At 46.1% G+C, this 26,598-nt stretch overlaps 1 protein-coding gene across 2 annotated transcripts in view; it reads right to left on the minus strand.

The window, feature by feature from the left end:
* INO80E (INO80 complex subunit E) overlaps nucleotides 1-26,598 on the minus strand; it is a 173,636-nt gene that overhangs the window by 82,963 nt on the left and 64,075 nt on the right. For both annotated transcript variants that reach the window (XM_085618782.1, XM_085618781.1), the window contains exons 3-5: nucleotides 8,409-8,479; nucleotides 7,973-8,025; nucleotides 7,542-7,617 (exon numbers count right to left, since the gene is read on the minus strand). In XM_085618782.1, coding sequence (XP_085474908.1) covers nucleotides 7,542-7,617; nucleotides 7,973-8,025; nucleotides 8,409-8,479 — 200 coding nt within the window. The remainder of the gene's footprint in view (nucleotides 1-7,541; nucleotides 7,618-7,972; nucleotides 8,026-8,408; nucleotides 8,480-26,598) is intronic.

Raw genomic sequence — 26,598 nt, forward strand, 5'->3', positions numbered from 1 at the left:
AGGGCCAGGTGATCCTCCGACATGCGATGGTACTGAGGTGGCATGGATGGAGGGGTAGTCTTGAAGGGGAGGGAGTAGCCCCTTTGGACTATTTGCAAAACCCACATGTCCGACGTGATGATGCGCCAGTGGGGAGGTGATGACGTATCCTGCCGCCCTCTGGCGTTAGGTGGCCCTGAAAGGTCGGACTATGAGGGTTTGGAGGCTGCTGCAGAGGGGGCTGTGGTGGACTGGCCCTTCCGCTGGCCCCCAGAACCACGGCGGTGGTTCCCACGTACCCGGCAGCGCTGGGGCTGAACGCCTTGCGCCGGCCTGTGGCTCTGGGCGTGACGTAGCGGGACACCCCTTCCGTAGACATGAAAGGGGCGAAAGGCAGACTGCGCAGGGCAGGTGGTGGAGAGGCCCAAGGACCTGGCCGTAGCCCGAGAGTCCTTAAAGCGCTCTAGCGCATTGTCTGCCTTGTCGCCGAAAAGGCGACGGCCATCAAAGGGCATGTCCATAAGGGTGGAATGGACATCCCTGGAAAAAACAGTCGAATACAACCAGGCGTAGCTTCGAAGGGCTACTGACGTAGCAATCGTCCTGCCAGGTGCGTCGGCGGTATCCAGCCCACAGCGGATGGTAAACTTCGCTGCGTCTCTCCCTTCAGCAACCGCTCGAGAGAGCACAGCCCGGGCCTCCTCCGGGCACTGAGCAGCACTTGCGCAACCGTGTCTCACACGGAGTGGGTGTAACGGCCGTGAGAAAGTGCCATCTTTCTTGCATGGTATGCCTCCCACTTTTTGCTGAATTGCTGATGTGCTTTGACTGAGTGTGCCCTGGGCTCCTGCCAATCAGGTACCCAGGGCCTGTCTTCCTTCCCTAAAACTGCATGACAACCTAAACCCAATTGGCATCTCTGGCCACAGGTCAGCCCCTGGTAAATGGTACCCAGGGCACTGTGACCAGAGAAGGCCCCCAATGGCTGTAGCACTTATTGTGCCACCCTTAGGGGCCCTGTACCCTTACACACACACACTGCCTTTGCAGGTTGAGTGTCTGGGTGCAGAACCAAACAGAGTCGACAGGGCACACATCCCCGTGTGCCATGCCCACAACCCACACTGCCCTGGCATACATCAGCCACCCCTCTAGCTGGGTGTCCTATGCCAGTGGTGTGGGCACAGGTGCATGTGCCCTGTGCCTCTACAGTACCCAGGTCCATTACTGGGCACTGTAAGTGCAGTGCTGCCATTTAAGAGTATATGGTGCTGGGAGATCGTCAACACGAACTCCACAGCACCATGATGGCTGCACTGAAGACTGAGAAGTTTGATATCAAACTTCTCAGCACATTAAACCCGCGCTGATGCCAGTGTGGGATTTAATGTACAATGCACGACAGAGGGCATCTTAGAGATGCCCCCTGAACCTAACCTACAACCCATGTCTTGTCTGAGGGGCTGCCTAGGCTGCCACATGGCAGACATGTTGCTGGACCCCTGGGTAGAGAGCCATCCGCTCTCCTGGGCCTGCAACAATGCACATACTGGGTGAGGTGCTAGGTCTCCTCCCCCAGGATGGGCAGGGGAAGCTACAAAGACATTCTGCCTTTGTGAGCTTCTCCAGGCCACTTGCTGTACTCAGCAACTGGCCCCTACTGGTTCTAACCCCCACTCTTGCGGGAAGACTGGCCATAAACCCCAAGGAGGAAAGGGGGTGTGCCAGCCTCTGCTAACCCCACCCCTCAGGTGGGGGAGGTGAGGTGAAGCACATCTCCGGGCTCTCGCCATCTTGAAGATAGGAAGCCCTGCCCAACGAGCACTAGGCTACTGCCCCCCTCCCACAAGAGAGTGGCAGGATAGGGGGTGTACCCACCCCAGGGCAGGGACCCATTGGTCCCTGCCCTTTACCTACCTGTAACGCCCTTAATCTAGTATTTAGGGGCACCCTGAACCTCCCTTCGATCCAGATTCCGAAACAACAAAGAAGATCAAGAAGCAAGAAGACCTGCCGTGCAGCTGCTAACAAGAGGAAGACACCAACTGCTTTGGCCCCAGCCCTACCGGCCTGTGGACCCTCGAACCTGCTCCTGCTAAATCCCGGCATCTCCCATGGCCAGCAACCTCACAAACCCCGGAGGACCTGGCTACCTTGTGACTCTAAGCATCTGGGACTCCCACAAGCAGTGGTATTGCTCAAAGCAATTAACTGACCCCTGGCATGAGCCAGGAACCGCGAACCCTGCACACTCTGCACCCGCCAAGACTGGCCGGTGCTGAAGTGGACAAACACCACGAGGACGTCCCCCCGGCGACTGTGAACCCGAATCCAGCACCCAAGGACCCACCTCGACGCTCCTGACGACACCTGCAGTCTCAGAACCAAGGACCCCTCCAACCGCGACCAGCAGAGGGTAAGATTTCCCAACACCAAAAGGCACCCCTGCACCCGGCGCCCTGCGGCCCCCGGTGCCCAACTCCTGGGTGCCTACCTATCCTCCAACTACCTAACTTACCTCTCGATCTGGATCTTGGTGCCCAGCACTGACCCTGAAAGGTAATTACAACCATACTTACCGCTAACTCAATTTTCTTCCACAGGAAACCAAAAAGCCAGGAATAACTGAAGCGACACTAAATGCCATACCTTTTATTTTTACTCACATACTCATGCTTACACATGCAACATACACACACACTGTCTCTCAAGTAAACACACGAGAAGGCACACGGCATACATATAAAATCGTTTTTTCCTTATCTCAGCTGACAGGGATAGTCATATTCCAGTTTTTTGTACTCCATTTTTTATCACACTGAACGTGAATAATACACTATTAGTGTAATAACAAATTCACTGAAAAAAAGGAAAGTGGACCCTCGTGGCTGTAGACGTCACACTTTCGATGACCTGCATAAGGTATGCAACACCTGACCTTGTACCCTGTGTTTTTAAACTAGTAGAATCCCGTAGCTGGACATGTTACGCCTTTGAAGTTTTGCATAATTTGCGAATCCTAATTTTGGGCGCTTTACTTAATTTACAAAGCCTAATTTTTGGGGCCCTCTAAACTGGCGATATGTGTTTTAAAAACAGAAGACTACTGTAGCTGGACATGACGTTCCGTTCAAGATTTGCATAATTTAGAGCTCTCTGGGATTGCCACCTCATGGTTGTAAAATGGAAATATCCTGTAGCTGTAGACGTTCATCCTTCACGATATTCATAATTTAATGGCGTTCTAAGTTTGTGAGGTGCAGTGTAAAACCCAGAAGAGTATTGTAGCTGGAGCTGCGACTCTTTTTAAGGTTTGCGCACCGAATGCCACACTCTGGGCTTTGCCAGCAGGTGGTGTCAAAAGCAGAGCTCTCCCGAAGCTGGGGATGTTGCTCTTTCATAGAGTTGCGTCATGTACGTGCCACGCGTGCATCGCTCTGCAGAGCTTTACCACTGTCAGGACTATCAGGGTGGGGTCTTCAGTATGGGGAACCAAGGTACGCGATACGGCTATCTAACATATGTGGTAAAAACTGCAAATAATGTGGCTCTTTCTCTCTTTTGAGATAGATATCACACTTTTGGTGAAACATGCAAATGTTGCAAATTATGCGGCAAATGCTGTAAATACATAATTATGAGGAGAGCAGCTACAGAATCGCCTTAATACACTGACCCTCACCATTGCCCATTGCTTTGTAAACAACGTATTCAAGAAAGATAAATCCTAAACATTCAGATTGCAATCAGTGGACATTGTTAGCTAGACTTTGAAGAAAACAACTTTTTCAATGTAACTCCACCAAAATATATGTGTACTATTAAAAATATATAACTGGTGCCTTGTATATTATGGTCCTATATGGACATCTTGAGATTCTAGTAACATTTACAAACCACTAGGTTTTGGCCTCGTGGTGATATTGTACCAGATTACACCGTTACCCATGATATCTTCTTTCTCTGTACTATGACAGGGTACCGTCTCATCAGCCCATTTGGCCCTTCAAAACTTGCTTTACGAGCGCGGTCTACAATGAACATTTCCCCAGTGTGACTCTGCTCTTGTTCCATTTTCTCTCTTTTTGTCTTTCTTGCTATGCTGACGAAGCCATGATGTCACAGTTCCGTAATATGCATTTTTGTCGATCATATCCTTACATATATGTCTTTGTATGCTAGCAAATCTGCCCTTAAAACATGTTATTTACAAGAAGAGTACTGATGACGGCACACCCACCCATTTATTATTAACGGTCACATTCCAGTTATTTCTGTAGTGTACAATAACTGGTTTAGAAGTCACTGCTTACTGCCTCACAGATTCTTTGTTACAGGCACTTTACAGAGAAACCCACTGGGCCCATACTGATTGCAAAGAGATTTAATCTCCGTCCTGGTTATGGTTACACACCTTTCTTTATAAAAAATAACAATAAAGTAATTTGTAAAGCGCATAGTTACTTCCACCAAAGTGTCCCAGCGCTATGGTTTAGCTCCCAGAAATCATGAGAATGCAGCTAGCGAATGACCAGACACAATCAGGCCGACCTAAACAGCCAAGATTTTGCCCATGAAAAGCACCAGGGTCTAAACCGCCAATGCGGAATGTGCAGTTTATTATCTGTGCTGAGGAAGGGGAGGGGCGTCATGACCCCTCCTCATGCCCAACAGGGGTAATAAATAGCATATCATACTCTGCATACCTATCTGTATTTATCTGTTTCTTAATATCGTGGTGTGCAGGCAGATTCCACCCACTCGGCCCTGGTCGGCAGCCCGCCCCCATCTTTCCCACCACAGGATTGTGCTATTGATACAGACGTGTGTTTCTGGAAATTGCAGTTTGCACCGGTGACACTCGGCAGTGAGTGACGGCTGCGCGGCTGACAGGCCGCTGTCCGTGCTGGTCGCAGATTATAACGGGGGCCTGGGGTTCTTCATTACCGGTTCACCCGCGATCCGGGGACGTGTTAGGGCTGCAAGGGCGGGGATGCACGGGCTCGTGATGACGCTTCTGACGCGACACTGTGTGCATGTATGTTACATATATGCGCAAGTGGCGTGGGTCAAGTTTTAAAACATTTGAGTTCAATAGTATTTTCAGTAACTTCACATCATTATTGATAAGTAGAGTTTTTTTCATTTGTTTATAACGATAAACATATATATTTTTTTAGAGACACTGCTGCATTCCCGGCCTTTGAGATTTAAATATAAGCTCTCCGCTGTGTGGCTGTAGATCTCATGATGCAGCTAATTGTTCCGACCAGCTGTCACTCTTGCTTTCGGTTTCTAGTTATTATTTTTTTCCTGCATTGAGAATAGTTTTTCTTTCATGCATATTTTATGCCCATTACAAAAGAGAGCCCAGGACGCCTTTTAATTTTGACGAAAGCGCAAGGCAGGTGGGTCAGTGTGAGGAGGCGTACGGGGCAAGGACAGATCAACGCTTTGGGAGGGGCTGAGCGCGGCAGGCTGCTCGGCCAGCAGCTTGCGGCTCATGCTTCCTCGGGGCCCGGAATCGCCGCTATTTCTATGTGTATTGCAAAAGAGAGCCCAGGACACCTTTTCATTTTGACAAAAGCATATATAAAGGATGTTTTTCCATTTTAAATAAACAATCATGTCAAAAACACAGATCAACCTACCTTGAGATAAGCATTGAAGAACCATCGATATTTAACACAATAAGCAGCCCACACATTGCTAAAATAACTAGGAAAGTGAAAGCGTGACATGCGCGTTGTGCGTGCCTGCAGTGAAAACAAGCGATTAACTAATTAGTAACAGATGGCCCCCTAAAGCTCACTCTGCAGAATGAAACAAGCGATGAACTAATTAGAAACAGATGGCCCCCTATAAAGAGAAGGAATTGCTTCACAACAGCCGTGAAGAAGACGACCCAGTCCGGATGGGCCATCCAAAAGGGAGAAAGGGCAGTGATCCAAAACCATCCTTTTCAATGGGAAACCAGCATTTAGCATAAATGCTGACGCGACCCAATGAAAATGATGGGCGGGGCTTCAAGTCCCCTTCTGAAATCTCCTCTCTCACTTTAGGTCTCGCCGAGCAAGCACCGCATGCACTGCAACGCTAAGCAAGACCTAAAAAAGGGGGAATCCCTCAGGATTTCAAACTAAATTTTGGAATATTTAGTAGCAGTAAACTAGCACTCAGAAGATCCCACTGATGGGCTCATATGGAAAACTTGGGGCACAGATAATATGGTGATAGATAGTACAAACAATGATAATCAAATATAGAATTTTTTTATGTGTTGTGGTCTGTAGCTGGCAAACAATGCAGGAATTAGCTGGAAAGTGATATATGATCTCTTTTCAAAAATAAAATATGGTCCGATCAAAGGTATTCTGAGTCCTTCGTATTCAAGGCAATAGATATTCAGAAGGTCCTGCACAATGTGCTGGAGTAGTCCAGATGGGCATTTACAGCCACACCCCAAACCACAGTTCAATTCCTGATGGAAAGAAAAGGAACTTAAGGATTATGTCTGCTAACCTGGTAAAAACAACTAGCAACGACTAAAAATAAAAATCTTTAGTAGTAGCAGTAATATGCATGTTAAAAAAGTGCTGCTTGTGGTTTGCGATAAGCACCACTAGCCTGGTTGAGCTGCAAGAAATTTGCTGCCATTCAGTCTTGACAAGCCTTGCACATCTGCAGAACTATACCAGATAGAGTATTTAATAACAATGCGATAAAAACTCAGGTGTATTTTACATAGGACTGTCTAGAGACTGTCTCATCTAGATGAAACAGTCCTGCTAGACCCCATGTTTGAGGATACTCGGCATGGACAACTGGGTGCCTCTTCTAATCTGTTGGGGTTGCAGCAAAATTGAGGCAAAAATACTGGATGACAGTAGGGGAGGCCATTTTATATTCTCTGATTCAAGTCAAATACTTCTTTTACATGGAAAATTTATTAGGATTTTTGTTTTTTTTTGTTTTTTTCTACTTATTTTCGAGCCTACAAGCTTTTATTTGAGGGCCTTATGCTCACTGGGATACCAGCCACCTGTAGGAGATTCTGTTATGGAATTGCGAGCTGTACTTCATTGAGTGAGCAAACAAAATGTGAGACGGACTACAAGTAAGATGTTCAACTGAAAGTATTTTAGTCAGAGAAGGATTTGCTGAAAGTGTGTCAGTCAGTAAGCTTTTAGATGGATTTAATTAATAACATGGCAAGATATTTTGTATCAGCAACACACACAGGAACATGCAAAGGAGAAGATGTGCTGAAAAATAACAGTTATAGTGCCAACATCAAGGGAAATGAAGCCATGTCAAGGTTTCGGCATCATCTAGCAGTGAATAAGTATTAAACATGGGGTAGAGATGAGGCTTGCAGGACAAAGAGGAGAGCCGGACCAGAGTCAACACTTCCTTGAAGAGTACTTTTGGGTCTTGCATTAGTGAGAGTTTTTACTCACTCAAGGGAACTGATGATTGTGTGATCAATTAAAGTAAGTGTGCATGCTAGGTGAGAATCAGCGCTAGCATGGACAAAAAAATGAGATAGTGGAGTCTCTGACCTCTTGGGGGTGTGCAGATCAGAGGATTTGGGCCCATCCCCTTCGCTGTTTTCAGAGGAAGCTGTGGCATCAGAGTCTGGAAACAGAATGAACAGACACAATATGTATCTACAAAATTGGAAACATTTTATACATAACATGCAATAGTTCTAAATTTCATTATGATAAACTAATATCACCTTTGGAATTTTTTCATCTTTCTAAGCAAGATGAGGGGGAAAACAAAGAAAAATGGGACTCTAAGAGATGCATTTTGAGAAACTAGAAACGTGGGTAATTCATAAAAGAAATCAAAAAGTTAGGGCCCAAACATTTACCACTTGTGAAGCAAGAAGCAAATGAATGGACACTCAACAATTTACGGTGCAAATATAACCACTGAGAGGAGTTCAAGTGTTGCGCTCAACAGAGCTTAGGAATGCCCTACTTACCTGAGGAGTCTTCATCCACATTTTCATATTGCAGAAGGCGATCCAACAGAAAGCTGCAAAAAGAAAAGTCAGCATTTTTGTGCCTCGGTGGAGTTGTGTGTGGATCACAGTACTAGAACATTCAATCAAAGACTTTATTTCGATCACTTTAGATCATAAAAGTACAACACAACGCACTACATAAAAATAAAAACAAATGTAAAAGACACAATACATACATAATACATAAAACAACCCAATCTTAAACATTTTCATCTATTAAAATACATTAAGATAGCAGCATATAAGAGATAAAACTCCTATAGATTACAATACTAGAAAAGAAGGTGCCCCAGGAGATCGGGACTGCAGTGTAAAGGCAAGGCTGTTTCTGGGTCTTAGACCTTGATACCAATGAATGTCACAGGGCATTAGCAGAGCTGTGGGTCACACTTACCTCTTATCACGAGACACTTTAAGGAGCTTCCTCTGGGCCTTTCTGAGCTCCTCTTGGAAACACTCCTGCTCCTGTGTGAGCAATATATAAAACACATTTAAATTAGCTCTGATTTCTTCTTAGAGGCTATAGAACAGTATAGCTTTTCTTCCAAATCAGTAACACACAAAGGGTTTACCAAGGAACAAGAACTTCTACTGCATGGATAAGAAACCAGCTACTTACCTGTAACAATGATTTTGCAGCTTGACATTAATATATTCACATGGTGTGCATTATTCCGCCTTCTAGTGATTCGATCTGGAGGTTTTTAAATACAATAATTTTTTCTGAAATGGAATTTGACTCACTGTGACCTTGACCATAAGTACCCTAATTTTCTAAATTATGTATCACTCTCACGCCTTCACTGGGGAGCTGGGAAGGTTGTGTGTGGATGTAGAAGAGCTACAAAATAATTCTCGCACGCAAATAACTGGTTTCTTTTGCAGAGTGAATTCTCTTCTAGATTCACATGTTGTGCACCAACTCAATAGCAGTATTAGATCCTATGAGGGAGTTTGAAAACAGAATTGAAATAACAGAATCTCTCAGTACTGACTGTTCTCAGCTTCCACTTTGAGTGTTCCTACATCCACTCCATATTGGTCTGTGTATGCGTGTTGCAGTCATGAACATCTTGTGGAGAGACATCAGACCTAGAAGTCAATGTTGCCCCTTTTTTTCTAGTAGAATGTGCCCATGGTTTGACATCTAGTGCTGTGTGTGCTAACTGATGACAGTACTCGAAGGTCTGTACTATCCATGTGGCAATGGTACCTTTAGCAATCGCTAGAGCTAATGCTGCAAAAATTGCATATACTTTTTTATTGTATTTCTGACATATAGTAGATTACTGTTTTTCATATATCTAACTAATTTAAAGATCTTTCTACTACATTGGTTGAACTGTTTGGGTAATATGAAACTACCTAAGGTAAGATGAGATGCATTCTCTTAGTCAAATCGTTAAGTATTATTCTTCCATGGGGGGGCGTGGCTTAGTCGGCTGCGAGATGGCCGCACTTTAAGTGGGCTCTGCCGGCCAAGCTCATCAGAATCCTGCAGATAGCATCACCGAAACCGCCTGGCTCCGATATATCTGCACTCACCGTGTCCTGGGGCACTGCCTGTTACCATCTTCGCCCCCCCTCGCTGCTTCTGGGCCGAGATCCGCTCCTGGGCCTGTTCCTCGAGGTCGGGCCTTCCCGCTGACACCACTGGACCTACCTGCCTCTGCACTGCTGCGACGTGCCGCGCCTGGAGCGCCAAACCGTGGTCTGCGCTCCTTCGCTGCTGGGAAGTGCCGGTGAGTGCTGCGGTCGCCGGGGGCGCGGCTTGGGGCTCGCGTGCCACACCGCCTGGCCCTTTGCTGATTCTCCGTGCAAGCGCCGCTCGTCCAGATTCCGGCGTCTGTCGAAACTGCCTCTCCCCCACCGGGCCAGGCGACGTGGGCGGCGCGCCCCCCGTGACTCCTCGCTGCTGCCCGCCTCCTGGTTCCGCAGCACCTGGCCCCCTACCAAGCCCGGATGCAGTCTTCCTGACCGGCCTCTTGTACACGACGACCCAGCTCCTCTGCAGCCCGCCTCTCTATTCTCTGACACATTGTCTGCTCATCGGGCCATCCACCTGCCCCAGACGCCACTAATGCGCCGGCCCATGCGGCGTTCATCGTCCAAAGCCGCACTGGATCTTGCTCCAGTCCTCCTCTTGGCCCAGCGCCGACTGCCACCGGATGCCGACGGGGGCCCCTGCACATAGCAGCTCAACCTGATTGGCCTCCTCAGCCCCTCTCGGCATACCATCCGCCTGTCTGCGCCTGCTGTGTCCCACCTGCTGCCTGCACCCTGTTGCCAGGGGTAAGTGCACTTGCTGCGGGGGCCACCGCGGCTGGGTTGAGGGCGTGCACGCCATACCACAGGCCCCGCTCCTAACTGCCGGTACTGTCTCTGCTACATCGCCCTTTGGCCCCGTGTGGGAGCCCGCATGCCCTCCGTGCATCCCCGCTGCCCCGTCCCGGCGGCTGCACCCCCTGTGCGAGTGCCTCACCTGGACTGATGTCACGGTGATTGCCCCCCACTGGGTGGCACAGAGCTCTGCCAGCGGTTCACTCCTTCAGGCCAAGCTTGCCAGCGTGGAGGCGCACTTCGCTGGACCACTCATCTGACTGACCTGGCGGTCCCGGTTGGTGCCTTCTGTGGCGGGCGGCTGGCGGGTGCGCAGCCCAACACCACTCACTGGTTCCCGGCACCTCACCTGGCACTACCCTCCTGATTCATTTCTTCTCAAACCCGGGTCGGCTCTCTCACAACTTTGGGCACTGCCACTTCGCCATCCAGTTGTGTCCTCTTTCCACTCCCGGCGGCTGACATGGGTAAGACTGACCCCAAGCAACCCAGGCTCACATTTGACCAGAGCCGACCGATGCACCAGGACAGCGCAGTCGCCGATGGGGGAGACTCAGTTACCCCCGCAGAGATGGCCGCCTCTCGGGAGGACGACCTCAAGTCCATCATGTTGGAGGTAAAGTCCACGGTCTCTAGCATAGCAGCCCAGCTGGACCGGTTTTCTTCACGCCTGGATGTGGTCAAGTCTCGGGTGGACTCGCATGACCCTCGCTTGCTGCACGTAGAGTCGAGGGTCTCTGACGTTGAAGATGCCACCACCCAGGATCGACAGAAACTCCTTCAAATGGACAAAATCCTGGATCTAATATGCACCAAAAACGAGGATTTGGAAGCGCGCTCCCGCAGGAGCAACCTCCGCATCACGGGTGTGCCGGAGTCCACCAATATTTCGCGGATGGTGGACTTTGTGGAACAACTCGTGCGTGAACTGTTTGGCGACATGCTTTCTCCGTTCTTCATTGTGGAGAGAGACCACCACTCCCTTGGCCCTCACCCAGGCCCCGGATTGCTGGCTCGCCCAATTATCGTCAAAATCCTCAATTTCCGGGATCGTGACGCAATTCTCCGGGCGGCCAGGGAGAAAGGTGAGATCCGCCACCAGGGCAATTCCTTGTCGTTTTACCCCGATTACACCCTAGCGGTACAGGCTGCCCACCGCGAGTTCCTGCCTGCGAAGCGTATTCTCCAAAAACACGAGATTCCATATTCTCTGGCATATCCGACCAAGCTACGAGTCAGGCAGGGCTCCAAGACACTCATCTTCCCGGATCCCAAGGACGCCCTTGTCTTTGCCAAGAAGCTTGATCACACACATCGCTCCACCTCTGCAAATTCTCAAGACTCTGCTACCGGCAACCTAAGCGACAATGACTGACTGTTTCCTCCCGTGACCCTGCCACTTTGTTTTTCCCATAGCTGCCTGTTCACTGGTTTCACCTGGACTTATCTACACCTCCTGGCTCCATGTTGGCTTGCCCCCCACTGCAACGCTTAGGGGCTAGGCACTTCTGTTTCTTTTTTGGATACTCTCTACCCTGTTGTCTGTTACTACACCTGGCTTGGCCACCCTGCCTTGTGGGCAGGGGTGTATGCCGAGGGACGCCATGCCTCCGCGGGATGATTCCCACTTTGGCTATAAACTTTCCCCTTCCCAGTTGTGGTTCCTTGGGGTGGTTGCGGGTGGTTTCTCAACCTGTTTGGGGGGTTGGTGTGGGCGGTGGGAGGGGTGGATCTGGGTGTTCGCAGCCTCCTTCTGAGGCGCGCCTGACTTTGTTAGTATGCACTCTGTTGTTCTCTTGCTTGTCTTACGATGCTGTACCATACTTGCTCTGCCGTGTCATGTTGCATCGCTCCCCACACGCACTCAAGGTTATTTCCTTGTATACTACACTCCTCGATATCTCCAGTCCTGTTGCACTGCTCATCTCTCTCTCTCTCTTATACTGCACCATCACACGCATCTGCACGAGGGTTCAGGTCTCAATGACCACCGCAAGACTTGACTAGTACACGCTCATCTCCTCCGGCACAAAGTGGACATCTGCCGTGTCCAGGAGACCCACCTGCTCCCTGCATCAGCCTCCAGACTCCTCTCCCGGCACTGGGGAGAATCACACTCTTCTTTTTACTCCAATTACTCCTGGGGGTATACATCCTAATACGCAGAGGACTTCCTTGGCAAACGTCCCAGGTAATTGCTGACCCCGCCGGGCGTTTTGTTATCCTCCACGGCTCCCTCCAGGCCCAACCTTTGACGATCGTTGCAATGTACGGTCCCAATAATGACGACCCAGACTTCTTTGTGTAAGTGTAGCACCACATTTCGTCCCTTAGCACTGCTGCGCTCCTCTGGGGGGGGGGGGGGGAGGGGGGGGGGGGACACTTTAATGTAACACTGTCTTAGATTGTTCTGGCCCCCACGCCTCCCACCCGCACGCTGCGGCACTCCTTAGCTCTATTCTTGTTGAGAACAACCCGTTTGACGCTTGGCGTCACATGCGCCCGAGGCTCGCGATGGCACTTGCGTTACTGGCACCCGCAGTTGTTCATCACGTCTGGATGTCTGGATCACCACTCCAGATGCTCTCTCCTGGCTCTCTCCTGGCTCGATCATATGGCGCGCACCCTCTCAGATCACGCGTCGGTTCAGCTTAGTCTCCGTCACCGCCAGTCCCCTCGGCGCGCTTTCTCCTGGCGGCTCCCTTCCAATGCATTGCAAGACTCTGTCTTTTGTGATGAGATCCGAACCGCGATCACTACCTACTTCGAGCTCAACAAGGGTATAGTGGACTCCCCCTCTACTCTGTGGGAGGCTTTCAAAGTGGTCATTCACGGGGAATGCATTTCTAAACAGTCCGGCGTCCAACGCTCCATTCGCAGCACTCTTGATAAACTGGAAATGGAAATTAAATCTTTGGACTCCTCCCACGCTCTTGACTCTAGCCCCGACACGCTTGCCCAACTCCGTGAGAAACACACTGAATTTGCCAACGAGGCCAATAGTGAGCTCTCATTCCTGGGTAGGGAGGCCCGAGCACGCTGCTTCGTCGAGGGTGATCGGCCCGGTAAAACCCTGGCCAACCTCACCGGGAATTACTTGACGAGCCCTTTTCTAAAGAAGAAATCCTGGCCGCCATCAATGGTATGCCCGGTGACAAGGCCCCCGGTCTGGACGGCTTGCCTGTCCTTCTACAAAACCTTCGCCCAACTTTTGTTACCGCACCTGGCCGCCATGTACAATGAGTCCTTTGAGAGCGGTCAGTTCCCTCCTTCGCTATGCGAGGCTATGCTTACTCTCCTTCACAAGCCGGACAAACCGCCCGAGTTCCGCGATTCCTACCACCCCCTGTCCCTTATTAATACGGATAACAAAATCTTCGCCAAATTGCTTGCTTCGCGCCTGCTCCTTCTCATGCCGCACATTGCCCGCCCGGACCAGTACGGTTTTATTTCCGACTTCCCACAATCTTCGGACCATCTTCTCCGTTTTCCACCAAATTAACCCAACGCTCCCTGCAGTGGCCGCCCTGCTTGACGCCACCAAAGCCTTTGATACCCTAGAATGGCCCTTCCCTTTTCTCCTTCCACGTCTGGGCTTCAGCCCGGTCTTCATACGGAAAATCTTACTCCTGTATACCCTTCCCACTGCCCGTCTCTGGATCAATTACCTAATATCTGATCCCATCCCCATCGGGCGCATCACCCATCAAGGGTGCCCGCTATCACCTATGCTCCTCGCTATTGCGATGGAACCACTGGCGGCTAGACTCCGACAACATCACACCCAGAAGGGCATTGGATTCGCATCCCGCGCCCTCTTGGTCTCCTTGTACGCGGATAACGTCACTGTATATGTCCGCAGCCCCCAGGAAAATGTTAGCCCTCTGGTGCGCGAGATTATATGGTTTGGTGGCTATTCAGGTATACAGGTGAACTGGAACATGTCAGTCCTCTTCCCTCTTACTGACGCCACCACACCTTTCGCCCCGTACTACCCCTTCGTGTGGGCGTCAGAACCTACTCGCTATTTAGGTATCTGGCTAAGCAGGGATGTGGACAAACTCTGGACGGCTAACTTTGGTCGCGCCGTGGACTGATTAGAGTACAAGATTCCCCTATGGAGCCGGCTGCCCCTGTCGTTAGCCGGTCGAATAGCAATTGCCAAGATGGTTGTGCTCCCAAAATTTTTATATTTATTCCTGAACGTACCCGTTACCCTCACTGCCCACTTTTTTCGCAGGGTCCGCTCGTTGCTCATTTCTCTGGTCTGGGCTGGCAGGCAGCCCAGGATCGCTTATGACACTCTCACTCTTCCGATGTCGCGTGGAGGCCTTGGCGCTCCCAACTTTAAGCTCTACGCTCTGTGTGCTCAGGTCAGTTTTCTGCACTTTTGGCTTCACCCCACTCCTTTCCAGCCACATGTGGAGGTAGAGGCTGATCTTGCTGCCCCGTGCCCACTTACCATTGCCCTATTTGCCTTAGCTAAACCCCCACGTACTGAGATTGACACAGTCGAGACCCTACGCTGGGCCTGGGAGGGACTCCGCTGCTTTTCCGGTGCTCCTATGCTTTCGGCGAATACAATGCCGATTGCTCAGCATCCGGCTTTCCCTCCTCTCCAGCCCTCCGGAATGGTTAAACACGCCACCCATCTGGGGTTGACTACAGTAGCAGATCTCTACTAAGGGAACACATTCTTCTCTCTCGCTAAAGATTCTGGTCCTATGGACACTTTACTTTCTTATCAACTCAGGGCGATCTGCAGGGAGCTACATCCTGCGTTCCCCAGCCTCCCCCCCTCGATAGCTGCTATTGATTTCCTGTACTCTTCTTCCTCCCCTCAGAAGTTGGTGACCAAACTTTATGCCTTTACGCTGGCAGCTACCTCCATCTCCACTGACCGTGCACGCGTGGCGTGGGGCGAGGACCTTGGTGTGGAAACTTCCCAAGCTGATTGGCTTTACTGTTGCAACCAGACTTAGCGATTGTCCCCAAACTACCTCCTGCGCCTCATTCATTTTAAATATTTGCATAGACTCTACCGTACTCCTGTTCAGCTGCACAAGTTGGGATTCATCCCCAGTGATAGATGCCTGCGCTGCTCTGCTCCTGAGGCAGACTTCTCCCACCTTGCCTGGCTGTGCCCCAAGGTCTCTGCTTACTGGTGTGAGGTCTGTGCTGCTATCTCTGAGATCACTTCATCGCCGGTTCAGCCCGACCCCCCCCCTCTGCCTCCTAGGCGTTTGTTAAATTCTGCCCAGACGCCTCCCGCCACTTAAATGCCATGCTGCTTGTCCTCACGCAGCGTAGGGTTTCCATGTGATGGGGTCACAAACCTGCACCTACGCTGCCAGACCCTACTGTCCGAATTCTGGGATCTTATGCCAGCTAGATCTCGCCCACTCGACATAAGGGGCCATCTTGTGTCTTACCTCCTGGGTCGTACCTCCCAATGCCCAGCGGCCTCTTCTGCGCTCCCCGCCGGTGCTCCGCCCAAGGCGGCCGCAAGTGTAGGTCAGTAATTGGCTTTCCCCCTGTCCCTCCCTACTCCCTTCAGCTTGGCCCGTCCCTTCTGCCGCAGCTTGGGCGCTTCTCATCAATTCCTGTTCACCGCCCTGGTGCACCTAAGTTATATTTGTCATATTGTCGCTTTCTGTTAATTTGTACTAATGGTCAACCTCGTCATATTTGATCGCATTCATGTATATGGTGCTCTGATTTGTTGCAAGTATGTAACCTGTCTATGCAATCTTGTCAAAAAAGGATTATTCTTCCACTCACAAGGAAGCATAGATATGCTTGCAGTTTGTTAGGTGTGTAAGATATCTCAGTATTACAGAATTGTTTGTTAGATTTTGTTGTAAATTGCTGCACCTACACTACATAATGTATCTGTTTATATTCCACTTTAAAGCATAGTACTTTATAGTGGAGGGTTCATGTGCTTCCTTATTATATTTAAAGTTTTCTCTGGGAGGTTTAAATGAATGAATTCAGCTATTTCGGGAACTGAGCTATAAGTTGCATCTCCTATGGATTTAGATGAAAAACCACAGCCCAGGTCTTTGTGTACTGGAATCTTACTTTGTGCAATTGCAAGTCATGTTAGTGCCATATCTGACGTTGCTATGTTTGTGCCATCAGTATCAATGTAACACTGAAGAATTTGAACTTTAATTGCTGGATTCTATGGTTATCAAAGAAAAGGCCTAAGCAAATTTTGCCCAACTGCTCATCGCCAGTGCATTCTTGTGTGATGTCCTGATGAAAAGTACTGGCTTTTTTTTGTTCTCAACGGTTGTTAACAGGTCTACATGAGGTGTGCCCCACTGGAGAAACAGGCTGTCTAATGCCTGTTTTAACTCCCACTCATGCGATGTGCTTGTCCGTTTGCCTAGTTCATCCATGTGAATGTTTTCTACTTCTGCTACATGATTGGTTAAAATGTGGATTTTTTTTGTTGCTATTGACAACCTGCAGATCTGTTTTTCTGGTGTTGACTGTGAAACTGCTCTTCTAAGTTTGGTTGGGTAAAACACTGCGGTTGTATTGTTTGACAAAAAAGCGGAACCCTGTTTACAAATTAACTTTGAAAGGCTTTTACAGCTATGTAAAGCTTTTTGATTTACAGGTAACATGGTTGACTACTTTCTAAGGTGACCAACTTTTCCTTATTTTGATCTGTCCTATGCCAGTACCTAATCCAACTTGTGCACATCTGTTATAATGTCTCTTTTGAAGGACCCCCACCCCTTCGATATATTTGATTTGATCGACTATTTTAACTCCTTGCTGACTCTGTCTGTTGAAATCACTAGATCCCCCCAGTCCCACATGCCCGCTAGGCCATTTCTGTTTGGGATCATATGGAGACCAAGTAAACACATGAAGCCATCAAGCCCAACAACTTCATAAATGTCCTCACTGTCAGGGACTGTCAAGTCTGGCAAAGTTTCATCTTATCTTGCAATACTTGAGCCATCTCATTGTTAAGTAGGCAATTGCTTTCACTGTGTCTAAGTCTGCACCCAGCAATGTCTTCTTCATCTTTAGTAATGGGTTGTCTTTTTTTTTTTTTAAATGACTGTGAATCCCAACTGATAGAGCGGCTCTACCACTATGTTTAGGTTCAGTATGCATTGTTAGAATGCGCAAGTACTTTTACCTGTCAGAATTCCAAATCAGAGTGCACATTAACACCAAGCCTTTTGGAGGTGGAAGGTTACCAACGCAAATGTTTTCATAAATACTGCCGCCACAGATTTGATGACAAGTGGTAAGATCTTGAATTAATAATTGACAACCATCATCATAAACCCGAGAATTATCCGTGGAGATGGCTGGATCAGAATATTAAAGCAGGCATCCTCAGTCTAGATTTACTGTTGCCAAATACTCCTCCAGTATCGGTTTAATATCTTGAGGGGTTTCTTTTGGAACTTTTGTGCTTTAATCAATCTTTCCACGTACCGCAGGTCCAATATTGGTTGTAATATTAGTCTTGTTCCGAAATTAGAAAGTACATTGAGTATACTATTGTGTTTCTCTCTATTGTTTTCTTTTCAAGTAACTGAAGTACTTCGTTCTGAATAATCTGCAATTGGTCTAGTTTCCCTATTTGATATTCTGGTTTTAAAGTTGAAGGTTTCTAAACAAACACTATGGGTTATCTGTGTTCCACTAAGTTTAGCGTCCATTATCTCTCTCTCAGCTGGTGCCCTCTCTTTTCTATGTTTCTTTCATAGGTGGCAATGCTCCCACTGCCTTTACTGTTTTATTACCATTTTTCATACTTTCCGTGGGCTGGTCTTCTTCTGGGCCAAATAACTGATAGCCTGTGAGAGGCATATCTTTGATATTCACAGGTACTCCGGGCTTGAAACCTGAAATGACCAACCATGAACATTTATTCAGAGAAAACTTCAGTGATGGATTTGCTAAGTCCTTACCCTCTTCAATTACAGACATAGATCGCTTGATATGCCTCAGGAACGTGTTTTCATGAGGGTTTATATATCCTCACACTGCTAATGCATAGGTTTATTTAGCAGAGGACTTGAATTGTATATACACAGCTATGTGGCTGGTGCTCTCTCTATTTTCCTTTTAGTACCCTAAAACCTTTTACTATCCGTATGTGGAAGGGGTCCTATGGTTGCCAGTGACTGAGCTCTTTTCCTGGCTGTGGAGACTAGATAAATGGCAATGTCTACATGTGCTCTGGTATATTTTAGATATTGGGTTGATGTCTTACATTTCTTGAGGTGTTACTGCCTTCGAGATTGCTACTAGTATATTACAGGAGGCATACCCTGCTGTAATGTTCTAAGAAACATGGACAATACTGATTTTCTTATACAGTGCGCTTAGGATTTATAATAGGAAGTATGTATATTCCTGCTCCACTTCCATCTGCATTTCAAAGACATCTGCTGCACTTTTTACTACTCTGTGATACATGGAAACATCACTAGGTGGAGATAACATTGTTGGAAATCTGCTTCAATGTCATGTCATGTAAGCACACCCACTTCCTGGATTTTAAACATCATATCCCCTCGTCTGGTTCCTGCTGCATATGAAGGCTCTTCTCCTCACCCTCTTCCTCCTGCTCAACCTATTTCGGTGTATCTTTCTGTTTGGTATGTTCTCTCTCCTATCTTAGGCCTCTTAACCACCCTAGCTTTGATGACTTATGGGCAGCCATGGATTCCTCTTCATTCTCAACCCCCATGGTGTCAGAGGTATTTTACTCCTCATAGGACTTATCTTATATGGCCACATTTATTTTTTGCCCTTTTCGAACTCAATCATACTGCCAAGCCAACAGCCTTAGGCACTTTTTTTTTCCTAGTGACCTTTTCTTTGGAACCAGTAGAACAGGAAATGTAGATAATCTCTTTGATTACTTCTTAGGTGTCAAGAGTTTGGGTTTGAGTAACCCTTGTGGTTGCTCAAAGTTTTCGACTTTGTTATCATAAGCTTGGATACCTTGTCCTTTGACAGTTTCTAATACTTTATTTTTCTAGGGCACTGTATGTTTAGGGTCTGACTTCTTGTGAGTTGAGACTTGAATCTCCAATGCCATTTCCAAGATGTATGAATAAGCAAAATATCCCCCCTGAATTTCCTCAGCTTACTTTATCATCTTCTTCTTCCAATAAACACTTTTCCACCATCGACGGTGCCTTTCACAACTGCGTCTAAAATTCAGACTGTCCGGAATGTCTGATACGGATTAGTGAGCAAGCAAAATCTTGTCTCTATGTACTAGTGTTTTTGGTTTGAAAAGCAAATAGGCATAAAAATCTTTGGACTTATGGTCACTCAGGAGGCAGAATGTGTATACTGGATGTTCGTCGACGAACGCCCAGTGGCAATTGGAACAAAATTTGAAGACTGAGCTCATAATACACAAGTAATAAAAGCCATTAGGTCTCGCCTTTGAAACATACTAGCTATGCCAAGGGTTTTTAACCATGATGCACTGCAAACTTGATGTGGTGAGACATGGCTAATGAATAAAATAAAATGCCTTTGAATAAAAAAAAATCACCTTTGACCCAGCCACCAGCTCACGTTTTAGGCACGTGAGTGCCTATAAAGTGATGCAGGATCTTTTTAGGTACCAATTAGAGTTGGCTAGGTAAACCAGGTGGGGAGGGGGAGGCAGAAGCAACAAAGAGGCCATGGGTGGGAGTGAAGAAGCAACAGGCGATAGAGCAATGCTGGACTGGTGGAAAGTAAGCACACCAGCAAACAGGCAACGCTGGGAGTAGGTGGATGGTGAGAAGCAACAGGTAAGAGTGGAGGGGCGGGCGGGTGGGTGGAAGCAACGCACATGATGAGGGTGACGAGGGGAAGCAAAGGGTGAGAGAGCAATGCAGAGTGAGTGGAGGAGAAGCACAAGTGAGAGAAAGCAACAGGGGAGTACATGAGGGTACGGGCAACATGGAAGGTGGCAGGGAGAATCACCTGGAGGACAAAGTAACACAGATTACAGTGGGAGAGAAGTACATAAGGGAGACAGTTAGAAACAACATGCACTCTCATGGAGTGCCTAACTGAAAAGAAAAAAGTAGTGCTTGAAAAGCGAGCAGTGGAAGCAGAGAAGCTACACAATCCAAAGTGACTGTAAAGAGGCAATGCTTCATGGAAGGGGCAAACACAAGATTGGCAAACTGGGAAACGAATAAGAAGCAGGCAGAGTTACAGAAAAGACAACCAATTGTAAGCAATGGATGGGATCCATGGCCCTGTATGTTCTTGGTATGCCCACACCATGACTCACTACATTGAAGACTAAAAATAAAACCCAAACCTCAACTCAGCATTGAGTATCAATCTTGGCTGCTATCTCAATTACTTTTGATGACCCCTCGACAACTTCTTTGTCTTATTTTTAAAAACTTCTCAGGAGCTACACTGACACACCTATGGAACCAACAGTGGGAGAAAAAAACATCTAAAATGAAGGTAACATTAGTGGGCACTGGGGGCAACAAAGTCTGATATGAATCAGGGACCATCACACTTCGAACAGGATTCTTTTGGCCAACCATGTAAACTAAACGGGGGGGGGTGGAGCTGCACAGACAGCACTGATGTCAGAAGCTACTCTGTTAGTATTCTGAGGCAAGTCAGGTTCAGCCGCACCATCACCCAAGCCCCCTGCGTCAGTGTCTAGAGATTGTTGGGGTCTCACCTGCGTTAAGTTCAAATGGGATTTGCTTAGATCCTCCCTAAGGTCAACCTTGATTCTGAAGTTAGGCCCTGTATGCCTTCCTCTCCTGAAGGCCATCTAGGAGGTAAAAGCCACCATCCCGGAGGGGAACTCACGCTCGTCTTCTGGAATGTGGCTGTTTTGACCTACTCCTGCGAGTCACCCAAGGCACTCCAGCTTGGTCGGTGCACGAAGAGTTAGGGGTTGAGTATTTGACAGACTTGGTGGCTATTAACCCCCAACTTTGCTGGATAAAGATATGTCTGGCCCTGGAACATGGTAACAAAATCCCTTGGATACAGTATATAAAGGAATCCTTTAAGGACATCGGGAGACTAGACTTTTTTTCCGCACTCAACACTTTAAGCCCCTGGGATGTAACTATAATAAACAACCTATATTTTAAATTTGCTATTGTCCAGCGTGAAACTAGGGAGCTTGGTAAACCTACTGTGAGGGACTATGTAATCTTAAAGTCAGTTTTGGGTATGGAGCCATATCTTTTTGCACTTTCCAGCGCCCATGACTGATTTTTAATCATAAGTTTTAGATTCAAACAATTACACCACCTTTTAGCATTTCCGGCTGGATTTCTCCCTCCAACCCAAATAGGCCCTTGTGGCTGCGATCTGAGATCTCCACAGGACACACTTCACTTTATTTTATTATGTAATCTGTTTTCAGTGCCAAGAAAGTGATATCTCCAGCCTTTCATAATAGTTTGAAGTTCCGGCAAGCTAAAGTGTCACTTTTGCACTTGCAGCTGTTACCAAACCCCTACACCCATCATGCAGTAATAGGCTTTTTGCGGGCAACCTATACATCTAGACATTCCAGGATTGATGGATTTCTATCATTTTGTACTTATGAAGTTATTGCTGGTGTGATGGGGAGCATAGCCGCAGATCTTGGAGGTTTTAGTACCTCATGTTGTTCGTTGTTTTATCCGTATGTAATGATTTTTATATTGTATGATTGTAGAATTGTATCTTTAATGGCTGTGTTTTCATCCGACTCAATAAAGAAATGATTAATTATTATTATTGTTAGGATGAAAAAACAAAGAAGAGGGGGTTGCAGTGCCAGTGCTGTTGGCCCTCCACTGCCAATGAGTCTCCTTTCAATGCAGACAGTATAATAAGAATTAACCTAGACCTGATATCAGTGAACTCTTGATCTAGGAAGAGCCTCAAAGTGGTTTAGCTTTTGGAGACAGAGATTTGTTCCATAATGTATTTCTTTTTACTGGATATGATATCTGAGATATTGGATATGATTATCTGATGGAGATTTATTATTTGCATTGCATAAATAGCACATTAAAGGCCACCAGGTGTGAACAGAGTTTTTGTCCACGGAGTTCCAGTTAAAAGGCCGGTCATGGTTACAAGGACTAGAAGAATGTGCAAAAGTGAAAAGCCTTAAAGATTCAAAGCTAGACTTTACGGTGATGCACATACACTCTAACAAGTCAGAAACAGATCAATAACTATTTTCTTCTGTAATACTGCCTCAAAAAACAATTCAGTTAAATACCAGAGATTCTAACCCTCTTGCAATTAAAAAATACAATACGGAAAAAAGGTCACTAACTGGTTGCATGCAATTTCAGCAACTTATTGGACTCATTAAGTTATATTTTGAGACGTTTACCTGGTGTCTAGAATGCTCTGTGTAGAAGTAGGAATCGCCCCATGGAAGATGGGAGTGATTTTTGTTGAGACGGGGGATTTTCAAATAAGCGGTCACAGGGGTTGTGTGAAATATTTGTGTGAAGTAGTGGCAAAAATCATCTTTTTGTGTTTTCAATTTGAGGTTGGTGTCTGAGTGGTATAACAGTTTGTACATGTTGGCCATCATACGACCCGGTTTGTTGCATTTTAAACATAATCACTGGGGGATCAGGAGTCTCATCGTACTGAAGCTCGGGGTTGGCTATTTAGAGTTTAGTGAGTTGAAAAATATCATATTATTTAGGCTATACTAACTCAGTGGAGTCTTCTTTGGCCCCAGGTCTTCCAGAAGATTAACACATTTTGAAGCCCAATTCGATCAATAAAAAAAATTCTCTAATATTGTTTTCTTGTAGAAACAGAAACATAAAATAGGAGTTGCCCATTTGTCGTTTTTTTTTCTACTTGTAATAATGCATTCGCGATATCCTTCAGGATAAAAATGAAGGGGTAACCTCGAAGTTTGGTCCAGTCGAACATACAGGTATAGTATCAACTAGTGTTTGTTCAATTCTCAACCAGTCCAGGTCCACCTCAGTACTATTTTGAAACCATAATGAACCCAGTCTCACTAGAGAGGAAGATTAATACAATAAGAGTGATAGCAGGTCCACTCCTACCATGTCTCTATTTTTAAACAAGAGTCAATGTTTTTTGTGCCTCCAAATGAAACCAGTAATCAATAAATCTATATTTTCGAAGCATTTGTCCAAAAGATGAAAGGGACTTTTGTAAAACTTACTAAACAGCTAATTACCAGTGTGACCTTCGATTTAACTGTTCCACTACAACCCTCCCCCAACCACAAAATACATTTTGGTGAACAGTCCCCCAACAGGTTAGATGTGTTTTTCTACTGTTGATTAACAACAAATACCTAAATATTGAAGATAATTTGACTGCCAGGTGAGTTCCATGCCAGCAATAATTGTAAAGATATAAAGGATGAGAGGTTATACCTAAACTTTTGTCCTATTCGCTGTATAACTGCACCCTGTAACACAGTTTTCAATAGTCTGGTTTAACGCTTGGATTTACAGATCGGTTTCTTCAGTAAATACCAAAATATTGTCTTAAACACAGCTGTTTGGCATATGCTTCATCCACATTTCACTAAATTATCTCTGTACTAGTTGTGACAATTGACACAATTTTCAACAAGAATAACAATGGAGATAGCAGGCATCCCGGTCTTGTTCTTTGGCCCAATGGGAAGGAACAACATGATATGACATTTAGTCTAATCTTTCCTGAAGACATGCCATTTAAGGCCACTGACATTTTTATTAATTCATATCCAAGTTTGCATACCACTGAATGCAGCACTATCGCAACTGTTGGGGAATTAGGTTGTTCTGGATATTTCAATTATGTGACTATAGAATCTGGTGTTGTTGCTAGATTACAGAAGAGGGAAGAGTCTAGAAAGGGTTATTTTGGAGATCTTAGTAGTAGAATGGGGGTCTGGGATGAGTAGAGTGGAGACAGAGGATATATTGAGAGAGGTATAGGGTGAGAGACAGGGTAGTGCATTGAAGATGCTGAATTAGGAGTAAAGTAATCAACATAAAGATACATAAGTATATGGAATATATATATATATATATATATATATATACACACCATATGAGAAAATCAGAGGATAGACAAGCCCACCAGACGGTAAGTTTAAAAACATTTCTTTAATGAGCAGAAGGTTTTTGCATTACGCGTTTCGACCTCACTAGGTCTTAATCATATGCATCATGCGATTAGGGCAGCTGTTCACCTTTTAAATCCATAGATGTAAACAGTGAAGATGGACTGTAGATAGCTACTCAGCACATATTCAGCTCGAATTACACTATAGTAGTCTTTTAATTGGGTAAACATTGGTCTGGTATTATTATTTAAATTGTATATTTGCACAATATTTTCCATTAGTTGGCATCACAGATGTTATTTTGATATTTTTGTATCAATTTGATTGCTTGGAACGCAATACCCATAATGCATCATATTCGCTTCAACATATTGTATCATGTTGCCTCAATAAGAAACCTTCAGAGTGTTACTGAATAAATTACAGCACTGCCCTACATGGAATTGGTTTCTTTTTGAGGCAACATGATACATTGATGATTTAAAAGTTAATATTTCTCATATGGAATATATCGATGGTGAAGCTTCACTTACAAGCCCCGATCCTCTAAGAAGCGCATCCTTCTAACCGTCAATTTCATTTGGATATATAATATATATATATGCTGTATTTAATAAACTCAGACTTTCAAGTGTTGCTGTACTTAAAGTTAATTTATTTGTTTGTATATGTTTTTCAAATTGTAGATAAACAGATATGAGAAAATGTACTTCTTTATGCAGTGACCTACATATATGTTAAACACGGAATATTAGAACCATAAGTAATATGTACATTTGTTAAGCAGATCTAACGACTATCTATAGATTTATAAACATAATTATTATAAACATTTATACAAAGGAACATACATATCTAGAGACATATAATCCAAATAACTGCTTATATACACAGGGATATGCTGTACATTTATGTTAGAGTATGGTGGTTATGTGGGGAAGAGCCAACTCTTGAGTAGTCTTCCGACGATAAGATAGTTATACGTGGATGTTAGGTTTGGGGTTAAAGTGTTCCATAGTTTGGCTGCTTGAACAGAGAAGGATGTGCTGCCACATATGGCGTTTTTGTTGTATGGTGGGATTTTGAGGCAAGATGCCAATCTAGAGCAGAGGTTCCTTTGTTGAATGTATTTAGTGATTTTATTCCTAATGAACAGCAGCCCTGTTACATGTATCACTTTGTGGGTGATACAAAGCAGCTTGAATGTAGATCTTCGGGCAACGGGTAACCAATGTAGGGCCTTCAATGCAAAGGAGATGCGGGCTTGTGGCTTTACATGTAGGAGTAATGTAAAAGCAGAGTTCTGAATCTGTTGTAGTCTTTTCATATTTGTTGAAGAAGATCCGTGGTTGAGGCTACTGGTGAAATTGAGTTTAGCCAGTACAAGAAAGATAGTAGTCTGGACCTTGTGTGGAAATCCCAGGTGGGAGGGAAGATGAGTTGCAGAGTTTTTATAGTGATGACGCTTGCTAGTTTGCCCACATGAGCATTCATTGATAGCTTGGAGTCCATAGTACATCCAAAGTTTCTTACTTCCTTAGATACTTTAGTCAGTGTTCCCAGATCATCAGGCCAGGTGGAGAGTGGGTCATCGTTTTTCCAGTTGTCACATGTGAGTATTTCTGTTTTGGATGCATTCAATTTGAGATGGCTCCATGTCATCCACTGATCAACAGCTCTGAAGGAACTGAAAATGTGTGAGTTTCCAATGTCTTTGGGGCCTTCCAGTTTAAGGAGTATTTGTGTGTCATCAGCATAATTATAGCATGCGAGGTGAAATGCATTGATCAATGCCGGCAATGACTTCATGTAGATGTTGAAAAGCATGGGTGAGATATTAGAGCCTTGTTGGATGGGAAAGGGGAGTATGGATGACATTTGTTCTGTTTTGAAGGTAGGATGTCATCCAATCAAGAGCAGTCACCTCTATACCAGCTTCATAGAGTCTTTACCTGTTTCACACGATTGCCGAGCAAGCGAGCGAGAGCGGAGGAGCGGAGAAGCAGTAGCAGCGGGAGAGACACTAAGGACCCTAACAACCAACAGCAAGTAAAAAGCCTTTGTTGTTAGCTATTTGACATTTTGCCACTGCTGTATTATCACTTGTTATCGACTTAGGGGTTGTGGGGCTTGTCTAACGGCTTAA

This window comes from Triturus cristatus, chromosome 7, assembly GCF_964204655.1.
Source record: "Triturus cristatus chromosome 7, aTriCri1.1, whole genome shotgun sequence".
Classification (NCBI taxonomy): domain Eukaryota; kingdom Metazoa; phylum Chordata; class Amphibia; order Caudata; family Salamandridae; genus Triturus; species Triturus cristatus.